The sequence below is a fragment of the Carex rostrata genome, chromosome 27 (assembly GCF_964058835.1).
Source record: "Carex rostrata chromosome 27, lpCarRost1.2, whole genome shotgun sequence".
NCBI classification, from domain to species: domain Eukaryota; kingdom Viridiplantae; phylum Streptophyta; class Magnoliopsida; order Poales; family Cyperaceae; genus Carex; species Carex rostrata.
In genome coordinates this window covers 503,709-524,195 of record NC_135944.1, presented here as the reverse complement: position 1 = coordinate 524,195, position 20,487 = coordinate 503,709, and the positions used below count along the sequence as shown (strand labels likewise).

Genomic DNA, 20,487 nt, shown 5'->3' with positions numbered 1-20,487 from the left:
GGTTGCAACTAGGATACAAGTAAAATCAGTGAAGTTAAATTTGGAGAAATCAATATCACATATAATTTGATTATCTATTCTTTTGCAACTGGAGAAACATAAATACTGTTCTGTATATACAGCAAAATGAAATGAATAACTTAAGACTCTCATGGAATCACCTTTACGCTTAATTGTGATTTGTTATAATTGGTGTCAATTTATATACTTTGTGATTTTCCTCCCTTTTTATGTATTAACGTTTTTAATCACTGCAAAAATTGTGCAAGATACAAAAATACAAGAGCAAACATCTTTCTAACAAAATAAAAACGATAAGCTTGTAAAAGCTACAATGTACTTTTGCATGATTACACTAATTCCCGGTCTCAAAAAACACGACTACTGAAGCAAATTATTAAATCTCAGCTGAAACTAATAAAAAACTGCACTTTCTTTTAACTTTTCATTCACGCACTTTCTTTGTTACTGGAGGTCTCCAGTTCCTTCTTTGGCTCGCCACCAGCAACTGTTTGGGGTTCCTCTGGTGGAGAGGCCCCGCTTTCTGAGGGTGGTTGCTTCAATTCCGTCTCGAACTCTTTTGCAGCCTAAAACAAATTTTGCAAGAGAGTTGTCAGATAAAATAAAAAACCAAATATAATAGGAGGCTAATAGAAGCAAAAGTGTACCTATTCTGACATTCCGAAAGGATCAAAATTCCATATAAATCCCTGATAAATGATATATATCTCAAATTACAGTGAAACATTATACAACCAAATCTACTTTTTACAGAGTGACTCTGGCAAGGAGGGGAAAATAGGGGATTTCTTCAAGTGAACTGGTAAGGGGCATAAATGATACATTTAATTTTGTAGGGTACATATCTCTTTCTGCATTAAATTTTGCAGGGTGCACATTAATTTGCCCCCTTTCAACAACTCTGTTATCAATTTCAACAATCTGATATTGAGAATTTGACAGAGGTGTATTATAAAAATGTTAGAGAAAATTTCTTAAGCTACCCATAACATCATGTATTGTAAGTTTATAGTATATACACCATGATTATGTATGTAAGCTTCAAATGACAAATCTGAACCGTTGAAATCTGCCTATGAGAATCATAAAATCATAAATCAGAAAATACACCAAGTAATTAAATCAAAAGAATCATAAAATAATAAATCAGAAAATAATACAAGTATTAAATCAGAAGAATCATAAAATACACCAAGTAATTAAATAAAAAGAATCAGAAAATCAGAAAATATCTATTAAATTAAATTACAGAAAAATACATAAAATACAAAATGTTAAAATGTATGCAAGTATCTTATTAAAAATAGTAGTGGAAAAATACATAAAATACAAAATGTTAAAATGTATGTAAGTATTACTAAAAATAGTAGTGGAAAAATACAAAAAATATAAAATGTGAATTACGAGTAATGCGTCTACATGTGAAAATTTTAAACATTCAAAATAATTTAGTATAAAGTCAATCAGTCAAAATTAGAAGGTTAATAAATTAATTTTAATGCATTCATTTTTTTGAACGTTTTTTTATCGCTTTACTTTATACTAAATTAATTCGAATGTTTAAAATTTTCACATGTAGACGCATCACTCATAAGATAGGCGGGTTTCAACAGTTCGGATTCGTCATTTGAAACCGATTTGACAGATTTTAAACCAAAGGGCTCGGTGAACTTAAGAACACCCTAGTTCTACTCATATATAGGCATTCATGTCAAAACTGTGAATTATAATTTTTACCATGAACTCATTTGAAAGAGTTTAATCAATGACATCTCAACCCACCATAATTGATGCTTTCAAATAGGAAATTAGGACAAGGCTACACAAAAGTTCCTTGCTTGTTTGTTCAATTCTTGCTAATTAGTCAAAATTACAAAGAAAAATTGCCAAAATAAATTTCATTCTCAGATCTAAATAACAGTATTCGGTAAATACTACCTGTTGAAAACCCTTGACAGTCTTGCCAATGTTCCGGCCAATCTCCGGCAGCTTTTTTGGGCCAAACACAAGTGCCGCCACACCAGCAATCACCACCAACTCAGGCACACCCAATCCGAAGAAACACTTGCACTTCAGCGCCGGCGATCTGGTCCGGCGTGGCCTGGAAACGGAGACTAGCGGTGGCGCCTGTGGGGCCCGCCTGGAAGAGAAAGAGAGCGAAGCATGGGTGGCGACAGAGGAGCGTTTGCTCCTGCTCAGGAGCAAAGAGGCGGCGACTGGAGAGGTGGAGCAGCAAGCTATCTCCATTTCTTGGGGTTTCTTCTCTTTGACTTGATTTGGATAGTGTGGTGTTGTTTAATGTTTACTGGTTTCACAAATGAGATATTTCGGGACTTCATATCCAGTGCAATACCTGACGGAATACAATGAGATCTCAGTCGTTTGTATTAATCTGGCACGAATCTCAAATAATTTTGGTCGGGCTTAGAGTATTCTTGACGGTCAGGTACTTAGGAATACTGACTCGTATTATATTTCGGAACTCAGAAGTGTGATACTTGGGAATTCACATCAGTACAATACCTGACGGAGTACAATGAGATCTAAGCCTTTCTTTTAATTTGGCACGAATCTCGAAATATTTAGCTCTCGGCTTAGAGTTATTCTACATGGTCAGGTACTTAAGAATGTTGACTCGGATTTCGGAACTCAGAATGTGATCCTCGTGCGCAACTTTGTTCCGAGAGTTTTTTTCCAGTGCAATACCTGTCTGCGTAGAAACAAAGTAAAAATATTGGCGAGTGATTTGCGAATGATTCGTGTATAAAATGGTAATTCGCGTATTTAAGGCAATGTTCTAAATAGCGTAGCGTTTATTGTGTTATAGCGGAAAACTTATAAAAAAAAGCTATAGCGAATAATGTCATTATAGCGAAAGTTATGTTATAAAGTTTTTTTTTATTTTTATAAAAATTATATCATATATTTATACTAAATATTAACATTATCTAAGTTTCATAGAACAATAAATAACATCAAGTTGATTAAAAAATTATAATATTTATATTAAACCAATACAAAGTTCAAATTGCGATAGTAACTAATATTATAAATTATCAATCTTTTTCTATTCAAAATATATTCAACATCATGACATAATCTATATTTTTCTATTTAAATTTCAAAATAACATAGACATCATGGCATAATTAACTATCTTAATCTACTCAAAATATATAAACTACCATATAGTAAGTATCATTTTGTTACTTCAAGAAATATTTTAATATATTCAATCTAAGTCTTTATATAAAGCTCATATACATTGAAAAAAAAAACAACTCATGTTGCATAGCGCGTTGTATCTTCCTTAATTGATTTTGTTTGATTGATCTCTCATTTAATAATTAATAGTTTAATATAAAGCTTAATACGTCAATTGCAAAAAAAAAATCACGATTAAAATCCAATCTGAACCTTTATTTAAAGCCCATATAAATTGAAAAGAAAAAAAAAAACATCTCATGTTGCATATCGCGCGCTATTTGCGCTACAGGCTATGCACTATATCGGACCTCTATTACCGTTATAGCGTCCGTAGCTCAAATAGCACGTTTTGATGTCATAGCTTAGCGTTTAGGGTCCAAAAATGCTATAGCGCGCTATTTAGAACACTGATTTAAGAACAAACATCCGGACCTTTTTCCTTTTGATAATCTACCTTTTGGTTTAACAAATCTTACAAGAATTGTGACTAATAATCATAGTAACAAGACTCGCGATTTATTTGCGTTTTATTCGTGTTTAATTCATTTTTTTGACATTTCAAAACCAAACTCTGAATAAAACACAAAAAAAAAATATAATACGTTTTATTCGCAAACAAAACGCTAAAAAAACGCCAATTTTTTTTGCTGGTTTTTTTTGGAGATTTTTTTTTTTGCTTATTGTATTGAATTATTCTTGAATTATAATTGAATCACGAATTTTTAAACCCGCTGAACTGAACTCAAAATTTTCGTTTGTCACTATGCTAATAACTGCTTTTTTGAGTTGCCCATATGCACTGCAAGCAAGAATCCTGGGACCACTCCAGGTCAGATGAAAAAGTTTGTTTCTTTCTTTCTTTCTTTTTTCTTGAATCACGCCTTTTCTCCACAAACAAATAATTGAGACATTTCTATTAGATACATGAAAATTATTCACTAAGCGTTTTTTTTTTTTTTTTTACCGAATCATTTTCGAATTATGCTCGAATTATACCTGAATCACAAATTTTTGACTCCGGCAAACCGAACCCAAACTATTCATTTGTATAGATAGAATAAGATCTAAGTCATTTATTTTATTCTGACACGAATTTCGAAATATTTTGGTCCGGCTTAGAGTGTTCTTCACGGTCAGGTACCTTAGGAACACCTGAGCGAGTAGAATGAGATCTGAGTCGTTCATTTTAATCTGACAGAAATCTTAAACAATTTTGGTCGGGCTTAGGGTATTCTACATAGTCAGGTACCTTAGGATTACTCACTCCTACATCGGAACTCAGAATGTGATCCTCGTGCGCAACTAGGGGTGGCAACGAACCGAACCGATCGAACTTACCTTAGGTTTGAGTTTGGTTTGAATTAATTTTGAACCGAACCTGGTTTGATTCGTTTCGAACCGAACCCATTTCGAACTACACATTTTTCGAATCGAACCCGAATCGAATCACGAACTAAATTATTTTTTAGCAGCCCTAGTTATACCGGTAGTTTATACATTAATTTTTTCTCGCGGTATGAACTATGAAATGAGTGTTTTTAAGTTGAAAAATTGTTCATGAAAAAATACATCAGAGACGGCTTTCCTGGTATGAACTATGAGAGACGATCGAAGAGAGAGGAGAGACAGTCATCTAGGCCAGAGAGAGGAGTGACAGCCGGAGGGACAGCCAGTCGCCGAGAGCGTCAGCTAGATTTTAGAGCTAGAGGGAGAGTGAGTTAGGGAGAGGTGGAGAGAGAACTAGGTTATTGAGATTTGAGAGGGAGGGGGTGTCGGCTAAGTTAAATTATGACTCTCTATCTTGAATTTTAATTTCATCAGGTAAATGGACGGCCGATGTTATTATAAGATTCGAACCATAAAAATGATCGAACCCATTTCGATCGAACCAGGCTAGGTTTGGGTTTGGTTTGAATTAATTCCGAACCGAACCTGGTTTGGTTCGTTTCAATTCGAACCCATTTCGAATTGAATTAAACTCGAATCAAACCCGAATCAAACCCGAATCGAATCACGAACCTCGAATTTTTTTGCCAACCCTATGCGCAACTTTGTTTAGGGAAAATTTCGTGGGGATATTTTTAAGCATATCCTTCCGAAATTTTGAAATTATTTATTTCCTTACCAAAATTTATAATATCATATTTTATAATTCAAATTTTCAAAATCTCACAAATATATTCAATTTATCGTCTTTTTTATTAAAAACACATTTAAAATTTATGAAGTTCTTATTTTATCATTTACTAAAAAAATAAAAAAGATGTAGCAAATATAGAAAAATATTCAATATTCTAATTAGTTGGTTTGTGCTCATAAATCAATCCATGACATAGTTTTTATTTATTTTTTAGTATAGAGTAAAATTGATGAAACTTTATAAATTTTAATGAGTTTCAATACAAAATAGTTTTTTGAAATTTAAGTGATATTTTTTACTATTTTAGATTCATTTTTTTTAAAATATAAAATAGTTATGGAATCATAAATATAATAAATTTGATATTATGTAAGATTTTGATATGTTGATTAATCGTGAAAAATCATAATTTGAATTGTAAGTATATATATTAGATAAATTACTAAAGAGAACGGGTTCCAATGACATTATTTTTTGATGCCACAAAATGATCCAACCTTACTTTTTATCATTTATATTATTTAAATTTAAAATCTTAATGAAATATCCAAACAGTTGAGCTGCTCATTACATCAAGTGTTAAAAATTTTATGATTTTTGCAATTTATTTTTCCTTACATTAAGTGTTAAAAATTGAACGAATCTTGTTTACTATGATTAATTATTGTGTTTCTCATTACATGAACTAATTCAAACTGTAAATGCATTTTTTACATTTTATTTGAATTTTTACTGATTTTTTAGGCTGATGCAAGTCAAGATGTGTCCTATTCATTTTTATTGAATTTTTCTTGTACCAGTGGTACATTGCTCAGGTACCAGACTTGTGCTATCAATTTATTTTTTATTTAAGCAAAAAAATATCATATTAGGTGAAAAACAAACCCATAGCACACTGTGAAATCTGTGCTATGGGAGCTGTTTATGCTCTTTTATTAAGACTTAATTATTCTAAAACCTAGATTATGCACATAAGTCCTTGTTTTCTAGAAAAACACAGAGATTAAATTTTAGGGATTCAAACCCTCTTATGCTCAAAAGCTCTCATTTCTTTCATTAAAGCTCTTCTATGCTACTACTTGACTTTTATTCATTCCAGTCCTCATTTCTAAGTGTATACACACAAAAATGATGTTTAGTACCATTGTAGTCATAAACAAAATATTTCACATCCAAAACAATACCATGGTTTTACAGCTTTGCCAAGGTTCAACACATTGGGTACTGAGATGAACAAGGGGATTTGTTTGGGGCACTTTCAGCTTACCAGTATCCTGCATTAACTTGCTTACCAGTAGATTGCAGTGTGTAGAAACACATAGAAACGCACTCAAGGCACAAACTAAAAATTTAATATAACAACTTGTCTAGGAGAAAACTGGAAGTTTTGGATTTTTCATTGTGACATAATCTTCTAAAAATTGAACTATAAGACTGTGTGCTCCATAAATTATTTAATAAGGAGCAGACTATGCTCTTCCAAATTTCCAAATTGTTTTCACAAATTGCATAAAATACGGCCAGTTTGAAATGACCAACACCAATATATTCTCACATATCTGACAAAAGAAACAAGCTCAATTGTTAGCGAAAAGGAAAAAAAGAAAAGAAAAGAAGGCATGAACACAATTAGGAATCACCAATTAACTTTGGCAGTTCATGCTAGATTTGTACCAGTACTTGCCATTCACGAAGAGAAATTGGAAATTACCAATTAAACTAATTGGCAATTAACTTATCAAAAATTGCTATCCATGGTGCTTTTTACTGTTTTAGTATAAATCCGAACATTGAAAGAGCAACCAACATACTTGCCATATACGAAGAGAAGGGATGAAAAATACCTGTCAAAATGGATGTCAAAAGAGAGCTTATCACGATATTAAAAAGGGAGCTGAAAAGGAGAAAGTTTTTTGGTATCTATGCAGGAGAAAGATAGAAAGGGAGCATTAAAAAATGCAACACTTCTACTGTTCCTTAAGGAGAAGGGCAGTGAGGTCCAAAAAATCTATAAAAAAATGTCTTAAGGAGGCTCTAAGAAGACCAAAGGCAATGAAACACATGGATTAAGCAAATTGCTAAGGAGGTATGTTAATCCTGAATAAGGTGAACTTGTTCAGGAAGAATAAGATAGATTAAGGAGTAAAGGAGCCTAAAGGAAGGTTACCGAACAGCTAACATAATTATCAGATTGGCAAGACTAATGTTTCGGTCAGGTAATGCACATGCTTCACATCTGGCTTAGGGTCAAATTGATTTTGGATTGCTCATGTTTCGAGTAGGGTTAATATTTTACACGAGTAAAGTACTGGTGAAAAGGAATACTAATAAATCAGACCGGTCGGGTTCAGGTCCAAAAGTGGACAATTCTGTGTTTCTGATTTGGATCAGATTTTACTATTACCAGCATGTACTGTATTTGGTTATAAAAACCTCAACATCTAGAACTTACACTTTGGGTTATTTAGCACAATCTACATGCTTGGAACTTCAGGTCAACATATAATCTATAGAAAAAAGAAAACATACAAAATTGAAAATTGCTCTAAAAGGCCAATAAATACCTGCATTTCATAAACATGTGGCCTCCAGTCCTCCATCCGCTCTCATCCTGAGACCGTCTGATATACAGTACCAGTAGCCTATAAGATCTGGTACCGACCTGGTACTTGTTTCAGTTACCATCTCCAATATGTACTTAAATCTTTTCAGACCATCAATTTCAATTGTATACCCTTTTAGTTAGCCATATCTTCTGAATTTTTACCTAAAACTTTTAACTTGTTATATTGGGACAGTCATATTTATGCAACAATTTAACTATTTTTATCTAACCATTCTCCTTGCATCCAGATCTAGTGTGATATGAAAGTCCCATATAACTATTCGTGATACTCTTGTATAACATATAATTTTCTTAATGGAATATTGAGTCATATTATTATATAGTAATGGTAGAACAACCTACCTTATATATATGCGCAAAATATTTGTTTGGCATGCAAATAATGATATACAGAAACAATAACATAATAGTAATTACTGCCACATACTACATATTCATGAATCATAGCCAGTCATACAAAATATTAAGGTCATAATTTAGATATATAAAATGGAAATAAATATCCAACATGGTGAATGATTACAAAAGATCAAATTTCACCATATTAGAATATTTGTTGGAATCAAAATAAATCCTAATAATAACCCTGAGTGGGATTAAAATTAACCCAAGCGGCAACAGTGACGATCTATGTTTAGTGCATAATTAACATCAGAGAGCTATACCAGACTAGGCACAAACCAAGTCCCCACTGAATCAAAAGGGCAAGGCAGCACCTCAATTGTACCATCTCCTATGTCGTATCTACAAAGATATTGATTGTATTTCAAGAAGTAAATGCAATTCCCTTTGAATCCAGTAAAGTTACTTGCACATAAAGCTAACCCCCGATTATATTGTAGAAACAACATTTGGTTACCGATATCTATGATTTTCACCCAACAAGGTTTTGATTCACCATCACCAAAATAGAGAGAGTATATATCAAAGTGGCATGGCTTTGCCTCATAATTATAGAACAACCTTAGGATCTTTCCTCCTGACTCGACCATAACTGTATAACCTTTTAGAGAAGGGTTTGTGCCCTCTGGTGGTGCGACTTGATATGCCAATTTTTTTGTTGCAATATCAATAACATGTGTAATGCCAGTTTGTCTATCATTGCTAAAGTATTGTCCCATATAAAATGCATTAGCACTGTTGCCAACCCCTTCTACATAGGCCCAATCGTCATCGTTAGGTCGCCAAAAAGCCATCAAATTGGTTGGGGTATTCCAATTGCCAGAATAATTTTTAATTCCTGATATAACCACAATATCGCCACCTTCAATTGGATTCGGACCAATATAGTCAGGGGAGAACCCAAGGTCATTAACAAAAGGAACATGGATCTGATCACGAGTAAGAGGATTAAGGAGATACCTCTCAGAATTTCCCAAGAGATAGACAAGTAGATAGCGGCATCCGGGGCCATGGAGCCAGGCACGATGGGAACCTGGACAGGTGATAGTATGTACTTTACCAGAAGAGAGGCAGTAGAAACGTATAATGGCGTTTTCAAGGTCTTGATGGCGCTCTAGACGGCACTCTAGAAGCCAGGGGAGTTGTGGGGGAGGATCAGTGACTGGGGCCGACAACTGCCAGCTCTTGCACACAGCACGGAAGCGTATGAAATCAGAAATATCAGGGAGCTTTTTGGATAAGAGATGGAGAATGTCTTCTGGAAGTTCAGACCAGTTTCTCTCATGGCTTAGGATGCCATCACTACCGCTTTGCTCTCCTGATATCGCCATTAGTCTGTTACAGTACATGTTATATTGTAATTTCCATAATTCAATAACAGTACATGAAAAAAAATTCAACCTAAACCAAAAATTGTATCATTAAACAAAAAATGCAGTGAATCCCCAATTCATAACCCTAAACATTGCATGTCATACTGAAAACCCTGAATAGTACCTACTAAGGCACGATTGCAATACTGATCTTAACCTAAATTCAACCAAAAAAATAATTATTGAAGTTCAACACAAAGAAAAATAGTTCATATATGCAAAAATTCAACAAAAAGTGCATCCAAAAAAGCACAATCAGAAAAGATAAAGGTTCTCAACAACTAAAGAAGGAAGTTCAACAAAGGAAGAAACATACCCCACTTGAGAAAGGGAATATACCACAATTATAACCAAATTCTTTCCCTATTCTAACAAAATTAAAAACTCAAACAGAAAAGTAGGTCCGCAGCAACTAAGGAACAACACTTAACACATTTAAAACACTAAAGAACAACAATTAACACATTTAAAACACTAAAGAACATCATTTAACACATAAAATACTGACTGGTTCTTACCCTATCACAATAGCAATCACACAACGTTCATGCATTATTCAAACTCAGCAAAGCACAAATTCATAATATCATTTAACACAAATAAGACCACAATTAGGTTCCGCACAGAACAAAACTAAAAAATTATATCTTGAACAGCAATTAAGCAAAGTCCAAAACTACAAAGTTTTCTGTAATTATTACCGAAATTAAATTTGGTTCAGCACCAGCCTAAAGCTGTACAACAGAAGACACAAAAAAGTTTTATTTCAGCATACTGGTAAAATGAAAATAGTAAAAAGAAAGGAATGGGGGGAAATGAATATGACTTCACATGCCTAGGGACTGAAATACTGGTACAAATCAAATAACTTATGTGATTCAGAAATTCAGACCATGGACTTATACCATACTGGCACAAGTGGTACCATCACCATAGCAAACTGCTTAGGTGAAATGCAAGTTTAAATTATCAAAACCTCAATTTTTCAATTTTACCCCAGATTTCAAGTTTTCAACAGAATTACAGCACAAAACAAACTCAATTTTTCAGTTCAGCTTTTATAATAGAAAAGTAGTACCGGTACAAACTGGTACAGACCAACCTTTTCTTAATTACACGTACGTGTTCAGTTCCTTTCCAATACAGAAATCCTCTTACAAAATCAATGATTAAGATGGAAATGAAAATAGTAAAATGAAAAGAGGAATTGAGAGGTCAAATTAGAAGAGGAATTGAAAAGTCAAATTAGAAGAGGGAAATGAAAATAGTAAAAAGAAAGGAATAGGAAGATATGAATAATTGAATATGACTTCACATGTCTAGGATTGAAATACCGGTACAAATCAAATAACTTTATGTAATTCAGAAATTCAGACCATGCACTTCGACCATCACTGGTACAAGTGGTACCATGCACTTATACCTTACTTCTTAGGTGAAATGCAAGCTTAAATTATCAAAAACTAAAATTTTCAATTTGACCTCAGATTTCAGCAGAATTACACCATAAAACAAACTCAATTTTTCAGTTCAACTTTTATAATAGAAAAGTAGTACCGGTACAAACTGGTACAGAGTCCTCTTACAAAATCAATGATTAAGGAATATATATTTTGTTTAGAGATTACCTGGTCAAGAGAAAGCAGAGATCTCAAATAGAAAGCAGTTGAGCCGATTGAGATATAGATTGAATGGTGAGGCAGAGCATCGTTGAAATTGCTTTTATATATGCATTCAAGGTGTCGGTTGGTAAAATATGGTTGTATATATGCAGCTAAGTACACGATAAAAGTTGTTGAGTGAGTCTATGGTACTATGCATATTACGATTTGTTACTGTGCTACGGCTTTATATTTGAGTTTTAAAATCCTAACGGTCGATCCGAACCGTTCATCTTGTTCTCCATATTAATATGTGTTTGGGGTTTTTTTACTATTTTTTTAGATTTATTGAAAATCACTGTTTTTGGATGGTCCAGAATTTTCAGATCAAGTGATTTTCTAAATATCTAAAAAAATAGTAAAAATTTTTCAAAAAATGTAAAATTTGGTCTCCAAACACATATTAATATGGAGAACAAGATGAACGGTTCGGATCGACCGTTAGGATTTGAAAACTCGAATATAGAGCAGTAGCACGGTAACAACCCGTGATATGCATAGTACCATAGACTCACTCAAAGTTGTTTATAAATTTGTTCCATTGATTTTGCTCTTTTGTGGCTTGAGACGATTCACTTCTTAATCAATCTTCTATTTTAGGGTTAATTTCCTATATAACCTTCAAAACATCTCTAATTTCCTTTGTATCCCTCAAATCTTTAATGTATCTTATTTGTCTCTTAACTCTTGCAACAGTTTCTTATTTATTTATCACTTAATCAATTGTATATTATTTTTAATAAAATATAAAAATTCTTAATTTAACTTTAATTAAAATAGTAAAAGACAAAATTGTCCTTCTTCTTTTCTTTCTTTTCTAGTGACATCAATGTTAGAACAATCCCAATATTTTAGTTTATAGATCCAAAGTTTCCCACTAAATGGGGAGTTGCTGTTGAAAAAGGGTACAACAACGGGCAGCAAGCGATTGTTAGCTAGTTGTATTGGTGGTTCTGTACATAATGTTTTTTTAGTAATGCCATTGATCACTTATCTTTCGCATCTTTTCTCAATTGTTTCTTGAAAATTTCTTTTGAACTTGAGCGGGGTTTTAATTTTGTGTGAGCCCATCCAAAGGTTTCAAGATTTCTGACTTTTTCTTGCTTGTTCCTTTTTTTTTCTTTTTATCAGCATTGTTTGTGCTAACTGAATAAATTTTTTTTCCATGTGTTGGTCTTTAAAAAATTGAGTTGGTCCAAAGAATTGAAACGTTTCATTGCTAAAGGAGTTTATCTACATGTAACAATGGTGTTCAATTAAAGTGAGAAGCTACGCCTATTCGAGTCAGATAGAGGCTTTTACTAGAAATCCTCAAAAAAAAAAAAAAAAAAAAAAATTTCAAAAATTCTTGTTGTTTGACAATAATAGAGTTTTTTTCAAAGATATTTTTCAGCCTACGAAGTCATTCTCACCTCCAAATCCCAATCCAACTCACTAATAATTGAAAATGAAAAGGTCAGGTGCTTCTGCTCAATTTTAGTGGGCTTGTGACACTTGATGATGTAGAAAAGAAAGAAAAGAATAAGGGCAATTTTGTTTTTTAATTTTTTTAATTAAGACTTTTTATAATTGAATTAGAGATAATTTATAAATTGTTAAGTGATGGATAAATAAGAAGTTGTCTGATTTTTTTATTTATATTCAAAAATTAAATCAAATTACAAAAAATAACCGAAGCACCGTTGAATTTCGAAAACTACCCAATCCGGTTACCCAGTAACCGGATTTTTTTTTTCCGGTTACCCAATTTCCGGAATTGAAAAAAATGTCCGGTTATTGAATAACCGGAAATATGGTTTTGGTCTGGTTATTAGGGGTGAAAACGGAGTCGGATTATTCGCTCCGTATCCAGTTCAGATCCGAATTCGTATTAAACAGAGCGGATAATTGCCGGATTCGGATCCGGATATTTTTCAAATATACTAACTATAACCGGATACGGATTCGGATAAATATCCTTACCCACAAACGGAGCGGATATTCGGTGTATCCGAATATACATCCGCAGATACATGCAAAGCAAATTTTAATACCCGAAGTTCAGAATCCGTTCCATTTTCCAAGGAGCCTAGGCTTCACGTGGGTAAACCAAATGCTACTTTTTCTTCTCTCCACGTGGGGGTGTACAATTTAAGTGAGGTGTACAAGTCAAGTGCTTAACGTGGGTTAGAAGGGTCTCAATTTCAACTATTCTCTTTCCAACAATTCAAGTATTCATAACTTAGTATTCATCTCCAGTACTGATACAGTTATTCGTTAATCGAAATGATACTAATATTGATGTTGATGCTATTGATGTCATACCGGAAAGAGAAATGGAAACTGGAGATGAATATCAAGGAATTTGGGAATCTGATATTCAATAATTATGAATATTGGTGAACTTCAGTTGTATAATTGAACTTTAATTGTATTCGTGAACTTTACTTGTTAGACTATGTTAGACTACTTTAGAACTACAGTTATATTATCTAGCATATTCAATAATTAATTCAGAGATAAATGATAAATTGTTTTAATTCGATTAGGTCTGACTGTTTCGAAATTTCAGACTAATATTATAATTGTTTTAATTTTAAACTCCCAGTTCTTTAATAAAAATTTCGTTTATGTTTTAAACATTCTAATTAATTTTTTGGCAAATACCCTAAGCAAAAAAAAAAACTAAAACTTCACAAATGAAAATATAAAAAAATTAGATCTCTAAAAAAAAAAAAAAAGGAGACCGCCAGCATCCCTGGCGGTTTGGTTATATTTGAAAAAACTCAGATTTTGTGGTTATTTTGGTAAAAACGTTTTTTTTTTGGGTTATTAATAAAAATGGCCGGGGTTATTATGCATGATATGAGAGGGGTATGTAGAAAATTAATCTTATATTTTATTATTATGCATGATATGAGAGGTGATCCAGAGCGGTCCAGTTGTAACATTATATTAATTATTTTAGTTGAGTTCTAAGTTCTAACTGATTCAGTGTGATCCAGTATGGCTCCACGTTATTAGCAATTATATTAACAATAATAAAAGTTTATTTATATATTTTTTATAAACTATTTTTTTTTAAAAGTTAAAAGTTAGTGGTTTTAATTTCATTAATAAAAAAACGTATTTACAATCAAATGACCATAATTTTTATATCTATTATATTATTTTCACTTTAATTTCACTCTATATTTAGTGAATTTTGTAAATCCAGTAGCTTATAAATAGGTACATATATATAAGAGATTGAAATTTCAATGCGTTCATAAAATTGATTTTTTTTTTCCTTCAATCATTTAAGACGGAAAACCAAACAAAGATTATTTAATGGGGTCTTCTGTAGATGCTAATTATCAGAAATGAAGATGCTCTTAGTTACTTATAAAAATTAAATGGAGGATTTTGAAGTTAAGAAAAGATATTTCAAATTAAAATAGATCTTTTATATGTAGCAGAAAGGAATAACAATTTATTTTTATGATTAATTGGTAAAATTTAATATATAATGGTTTCATATACTTATCTACCTGCTACAAGCTATCTTTCCTAGATTTTTCTTCCAAAGTTTGTTTCTTTGATATATATATTTCTTTAATATCCAACGGTACAGAGAATATGTAAAACATTACTTAATTACATGATATATAGTTATATATGTATGTAACGCATTTCGTAAACCACTGCTGAAACAAAGCGATGTTGTTTTCTAGTAGCATGGATTTTAATATATTGAAATATTGAATAATTCTCGGCCTATTAAGTAGGCTCCATTTACCGATTTTTTTATTAATATCCAAAAAATAAATAAAATTAAAAAAAATATCCAAATCTCGAACAAATTTCAAAAACTACCCAAATCGGTTATCCAATAACCGGATTTGGGACAAATTTCCGGTTAATGGTTTTCCGGACTCAAAACAGTATATCCGGTTAACCATTAACCGGAAAGTTATATTTTCATTTTTTTTAAATAAAAAAATCCGGCCTGACACAGTACGTCATGTCATATGAAAGATCTAATCACGGCACAGTACATAGTCACACGTGTCACGTGTAATTAGGACCATATATATTAATTAAATAGTGAATCTTGAATAAACTAACTTAAATTATAATTAAATGGTCACGCGAGTCACACGAGACACGTTTGGACATAGTGTGATTCAAGTGACGTGACCATTCGCGTGATATGATAATTTCTTAATATTTTCGTCACGACACGGCACATAAAAAATTAACTTAATTACAACACGTCACGAGACCAAAATCACAGCATATTAATCATGACACAACAATTTTTTTCCACTCTAGTAACCATTTAGAAGTAATACATGGCGTGCCAACAGTTTTCCCAGTTTCACATGTAAAACTGTCAATGCGCCTGGAGCAGCATATCTATATGATTAAACCGCAGTATGAGAAATGCGACCGCCACAATTGAATGGCTCGGTCTATACCAAAATCTGGACTCCATGTTCATGGGATTGTAACTAGAGATAGTACGATACCTGCCGATCGAATTGCCGAGTTAAGAGTATTCTATTGATTGCTAATTTAATTGCTAAATTCTTGTTGTTGGCACTTTCACTTATTTTTTTACTGCCGTATAATTAATTTACGAAGTTAGATATATATTTGACAGGAGAATAAGAGCAATGGTGTATACGGAGGAGGTATACATATATTGGTAGCAAACAGCTACTTTGAAATAGTTAATATATAGGAAATTGTTACCAGTTTCATATATATGAAACGGGTATATGCCTCTTTTAAAAAAATATATATATAGAAAATTAATAAAGGAATAAAATAAAATTTTACTATTTTCTTTAGAAAAAAAAATGACGAACTGTATATGAAATTTTATGTAGGCGCAAAAAAACCGAAAATGTCTATTATATGAAAAATTGAATTTATAAATGAGACAATTTCTATCATAAAATTTTATTGCAGCATTTTTTGTAAAGAAATGGTTTTTTTTAAATGTTAAAATTATGTATAATAAAAAAAAAGTAGTGCAATTAACCGTTTGTAAATATTGGAAAATGATAAAAAGAAAAAGAAAAAAGAGGTGTATGATTTAAAAAATTTGAACATATGAGGCACATCAATCGCAATTCATAATGTAATTTGTGTGGTAAAAGTGGACAATAAATAAATGAGAACTATATCAAATTAGTCTTTGATTTAGTGACAAAGATAATGCTCAAAGCTAAACTTTGCTAATTAATAAGATATTTATTATATTCATCATGGTCTTATTCACAAGAAAAAGGAATTATATAATACTACTTGGCTAATCACAGAGCAAGCCATAAGTACTGAATAACATTTTACATATATATTACTATAATATTGTATGTATCAGCATAGTGATAAGGTACGCGTTTAATTCGCGTTTAATTCACGAATAATTCGTTTTTTTGCTATTACCGAACCGAACAGCGTATTTTACGTTGACCGAATGTTTGACCGTATAAAACGCGAATAAAATGCGAATTTGATGAATTTTCCGAATTAAACCCGTTCTTTTCACTAAAAATTCGTCTGCTTTACTGGGAATAAGCGCGTGAATAAGCATGATGAGAGATAAAAGAACTGTGGGCCATGCCCACGTGATTTCTCACTTATACAATAAGCAGCCGGTTGCCTTGTGGAAGAAAGTCTGACCGTAGGGGAGCATGGGGCCATCACCAAATATCGACAAATAGTTGCCAGTATCGGTCAACGAATCGCCAAATATGAACATGCACGTGTAGCAACCATGGCAGAGATGAACTTGGCTTAGTAGGAGGATGGTGACTATAGAAAGGAGAAAGGAAAGGATATTATGGGAATTGAGATCTCTTGTTCTATTTAAGGACATTTTTTGGAAAACAAGAAGGATAATATGAAATTTGGGAGCTCTTGTTAGTTGTTATAAAGACATTTTTTTCAATCCATTTCAAACATTTTTTTCAAACTTTAATCCCAACCCAGTTGTAGAAGTCAGAAATTATAATAGTATGGGTGATGTAGAAGTCAGTATTATGTGTGCTTGGAGATTCGTGCAGAACGTATTTAAACGATTGGGATTTTCCATAAAGTCACGCAAAGTTTGATATATCTCAGAGGATACGAATTCCTGTTTGTGGTAGGTGAAATGGGAGGAAAACGACTACAATCATCATTTTTCCAAAACTAATGTGTTTGGAGACAAAATTTTACATTTTTTTCGGAACTTTTACTATTTTTTAGATGCATACAACATTATAATTTTTTTATGATCTAGAATCTTCTCAATCAATGAATTTTTTACAAATCTAAAAAAAATATTATAAAAATTTCAAAAAATATAATATTTGATCTCTGAGCACAGAATTAGCCTTATGTTGCGATGCCTTGTGGAACAGAATAGAAGTCCTGATGTGACGATACACATCTAGAATTTTTATCACGGAGAGACAAAAAAATAGCGAATTGGATTTAAATATTTAATTGTGGTCAAACTCATTAGTTAATCAGATACTAGATAAAAAAAACAATGATCTAACTATAATTTTCAATGCTCTAGCTTCTAATTCTAATTATCGATCATAATTATAATAGTTTATTTTAATTTTAATCCTAAATTTAATATAAATTACAAATTAAGATTCCAAAGGACACAAAATAATTTCCAAGAGAGACAGAATTGATCCGGATCTATAAATTTCTATAATGATTCAAAATTCATTAGGACAATTGTTCCCCTGTTGGTGTGTAAGAACTTGTCTTGCACAGGGCAGCTTGAGTTTGACCCAGGCATCATATTGGAACTGTTTTACATGTGCAAGTTCACCAATCCGGACGAATGTGTCTGAAATTGCATCGATTCGATGCATTTTCAGACACATTTGCCCGGACGAAATTATGTTGTGTTTGAACTGTGAACTTGAATAGTGACACGAGCTTTCATTTATCTTTTAAGAGGATGCATGTTCAATTCTCTCGAATAGCAAATAAAAGATGTTGGAGTGTACCGGAGAATTTTAATAAAAAAAAAAATTATGTTATGTTTTGAACTTTTGATGCATATCTTTTAGATTTGCATGTTTTCTTTTAAGCAAATTAATTAATTCTCCAAAACTTTGTGGTCTCACAATTATTTGACCTTTCAGAGTTATATGTCCATCAGTTTAGTTTCGAATGAAATGAAGAATGAATATTCTATTTAAAAAATAGAGTAGAACTAGGGTGTTCTTAAGCTCATCAAAGTGTTTGGTGAGCTTAACTCCAAACTCATCAAATCGGTTTCAAATTACGAATCCGAACCGTTGAAATTCGCCTACCTTACGAGTGATGCGTCTACATGTGAAAATTTAAAATATTTGAATTAATTTAATATAAAGTCAAGCGGTCAAAAAACGTTCAAAAAATGAATGCACTAAAATTAATTTATTAACCTTCTAATTTTGACCGATTGACTTTATATTAAATTAATTCGAATGTTTAAAATTTTCACATATCACTCGTAAGGTAGACAGATTCTAACAGTTTGAATTTATCATTTGATACCAATTTAACGAGTTTTGGAGTTAAACTCAGCAAACACTTTGATGAGCTTAAGAACACCCTAGTTCTACTCTAAAAAATATACTTGGGAAGTTTAAAATGCCCAACGCAGCAACGCTACAGAATACAAATTGGGGGTTGGGAAGTTTCACGAAAGGGCCAACACGCCATGATAGTAAATCAACGGCCCAAGCCCGCGGGCATATTTGGCAAAAAAAAAAGAGAAAAGAATAACGGCCCAGATTATTTCCGGGCCTGGTAATTGGCATCGTTTCCATACTGCTTGGATTGGGATTGGGGACGTGAACCGACGAGCCCAACATGGTAACATTGTACATAGCTTCCAGAATTTATTCCTTGTCAGTTGTTTGTTACTACTCTGCAATCCAGTGATATAAATTAATACAAACTGTCCATCTAGGGGTGGCAACGAGCTGTTAAAGAGTGAGCTAGATCACATTCGTACTCGGTTTGTTAGTGTATCAAGCTGAGTGAGCGAGTTTGGATTTTAGGTCCCGAGCTAAAACTATTGTTCAAGACCGACTCATGGCTTGTCCGAGCGAGCCGAGCTAGCTCGTTACTAGCTTGACAAATTTATAAATTTGTATATTTTCTTTTCTACTATATCTTAAATTTTTATAACACATCTTATCAATTATAGCTAAAACAAAATAATATTTATATGATTAATTACTGAGGAATACTCTTAATTCAATTGTAATTAAGCAAATCAACTACTATAAATTAACTTTACAGCTAAATTCATACATACAAATATATCAAAATTCTAAATTCATACAAACATATTCACAAATAAATTCATGCATACCGAATCAAACAAATTCATATAAATTAACTTAATTGCTTATAATTAATTCACACATATCCCATACAAAATTACCAATCAACTTAAACACATTCCAAAGTGCAATTGTCATAACATTGGCTATAACATTCATATACCATAATATCCCTAATCTGAAGTGAACGGATTCGATTAAACTATTAAACTATGTATATTAAATAGTTCATTAATGATCGAGCTAGCTTGTGCCGAGCCAGGCCAAACTCAAACTCATTAATTCTAGCTCAAGTATGTAGTGAACGAGCTAATTTTAACTCGATCCACTAACGAACAAGCTGTTACCGATCAAATTACAGGCGAATACCAAGCGGGCCACGAGCCACGAGCTTTTTTGCTAGTCCTTCAGTCCATCTATATTAATTCGTATATTAAGATATTTTCTTTTTGCTTCAGAAAATTTGATATATAAAATAATCAATATAGACATATTACATCGTGATAACATATCCAACTAATTTATTCTCGGAATTGAGAATGCCTAAAGGATATCATACTTCTTCTTTTCTTTTTTTCTTTTTTCCTTTTGAAAGCTTGATAGGTACTATCAAGTTAAAGGATATCATACTTCAAATCTAGTTTGCTGCTCGATCAATTGTAGGTGCTATATGAATTCATTCTCTCCTACAATCCATTGTATGTTGCACTTGCATAGAAACACCTACAATTAAACAAGCACA

General features: G+C 32.3%; 2 protein-coding genes across 3 annotated transcripts; both read right to left on the bottom strand.

Annotated features, from left to right (window-relative positions):
* Positions 1 to 287: 287 nt before the first annotated feature.
* LOC144544963 (Bacterial sec-independent translocation protein mttA/Hcf106) lies at positions 288 to 2,325 on the bottom strand. Its single transcript, XM_078293523.1, has 2 exons — positions 1,960 to 2,325; positions 288 to 587 (listed from the first exon to the last, which is right to left on the bottom strand). The coding sequence occupies exons 1-2, from the start codon at positions 2,266 to 2,268 to the stop codon at positions 450 to 452; spliced, it is 447 nt and encodes a 148-aa protein (XP_078149649.1). The 5' UTR covers positions 2,269 to 2,325; the 3' UTR covers positions 288 to 449.
* A 6,012-nt stretch (positions 2,326 to 8,337) lies between these two features.
* On the bottom strand, positions 8,338 to 11,503 carry LOC144545340 (putative F-box protein At4g22060). Of its 2 annotated transcripts, none has more exons than XM_078293929.1 (2): positions 11,398 to 11,503; positions 8,338 to 9,731 (listed from the first exon to the last, which is right to left on the bottom strand). In XM_078293929.1, exon 2 carries the CDS (start codon positions 9,725 to 9,727, stop codon positions 8,654 to 8,656), a length of 1,074 nt encoding a protein of 357 aa, XP_078150055.1. In that variant the 5' UTR covers positions 9,728 to 9,731; positions 11,398 to 11,503; the 3' UTR covers positions 8,338 to 8,653. The 2 variants fall into 2 exon arrangements, with proteins under 2 accessions (XP_078150055.1, XP_078150054.1); XM_078293928.1 differs by lacking the exon at positions 11,398 to 11,503 and adding an exon at positions 11,122 to 11,266 and having other exon boundaries at positions 8,338 to 10,637.
* Between the last annotated feature and the right edge of the window lie 8,984 nt (positions 11,504 to 20,487).

What these genes read in the sequence shown, in the direction of transcription:
- LOC144544963 (XM_078293523.1), bottom strand. Translation starts at nt 2,268, where the DNA reads ATGGAGATAGCTTGCTGCTCCACCTCTCCAGTCGCCGCCTCTTTGCTC. An exon ending in CTGTCAAGGGTTTTCAACAG is followed by an intron (nt 588 to 1,959) that starts GTAGTATTTACC and finishes AATTTGTTTTAG; the next exon opens with GCTGCAAAAGAGTTCGAGAC.
- LOC144545340 (XM_078293928.1), bottom strand. Translation starts at nt 9,745, where the DNA reads ATGTACTGTAACAGACTAATGGCGATATCAGGAGAGCAAAGCGGTAGT.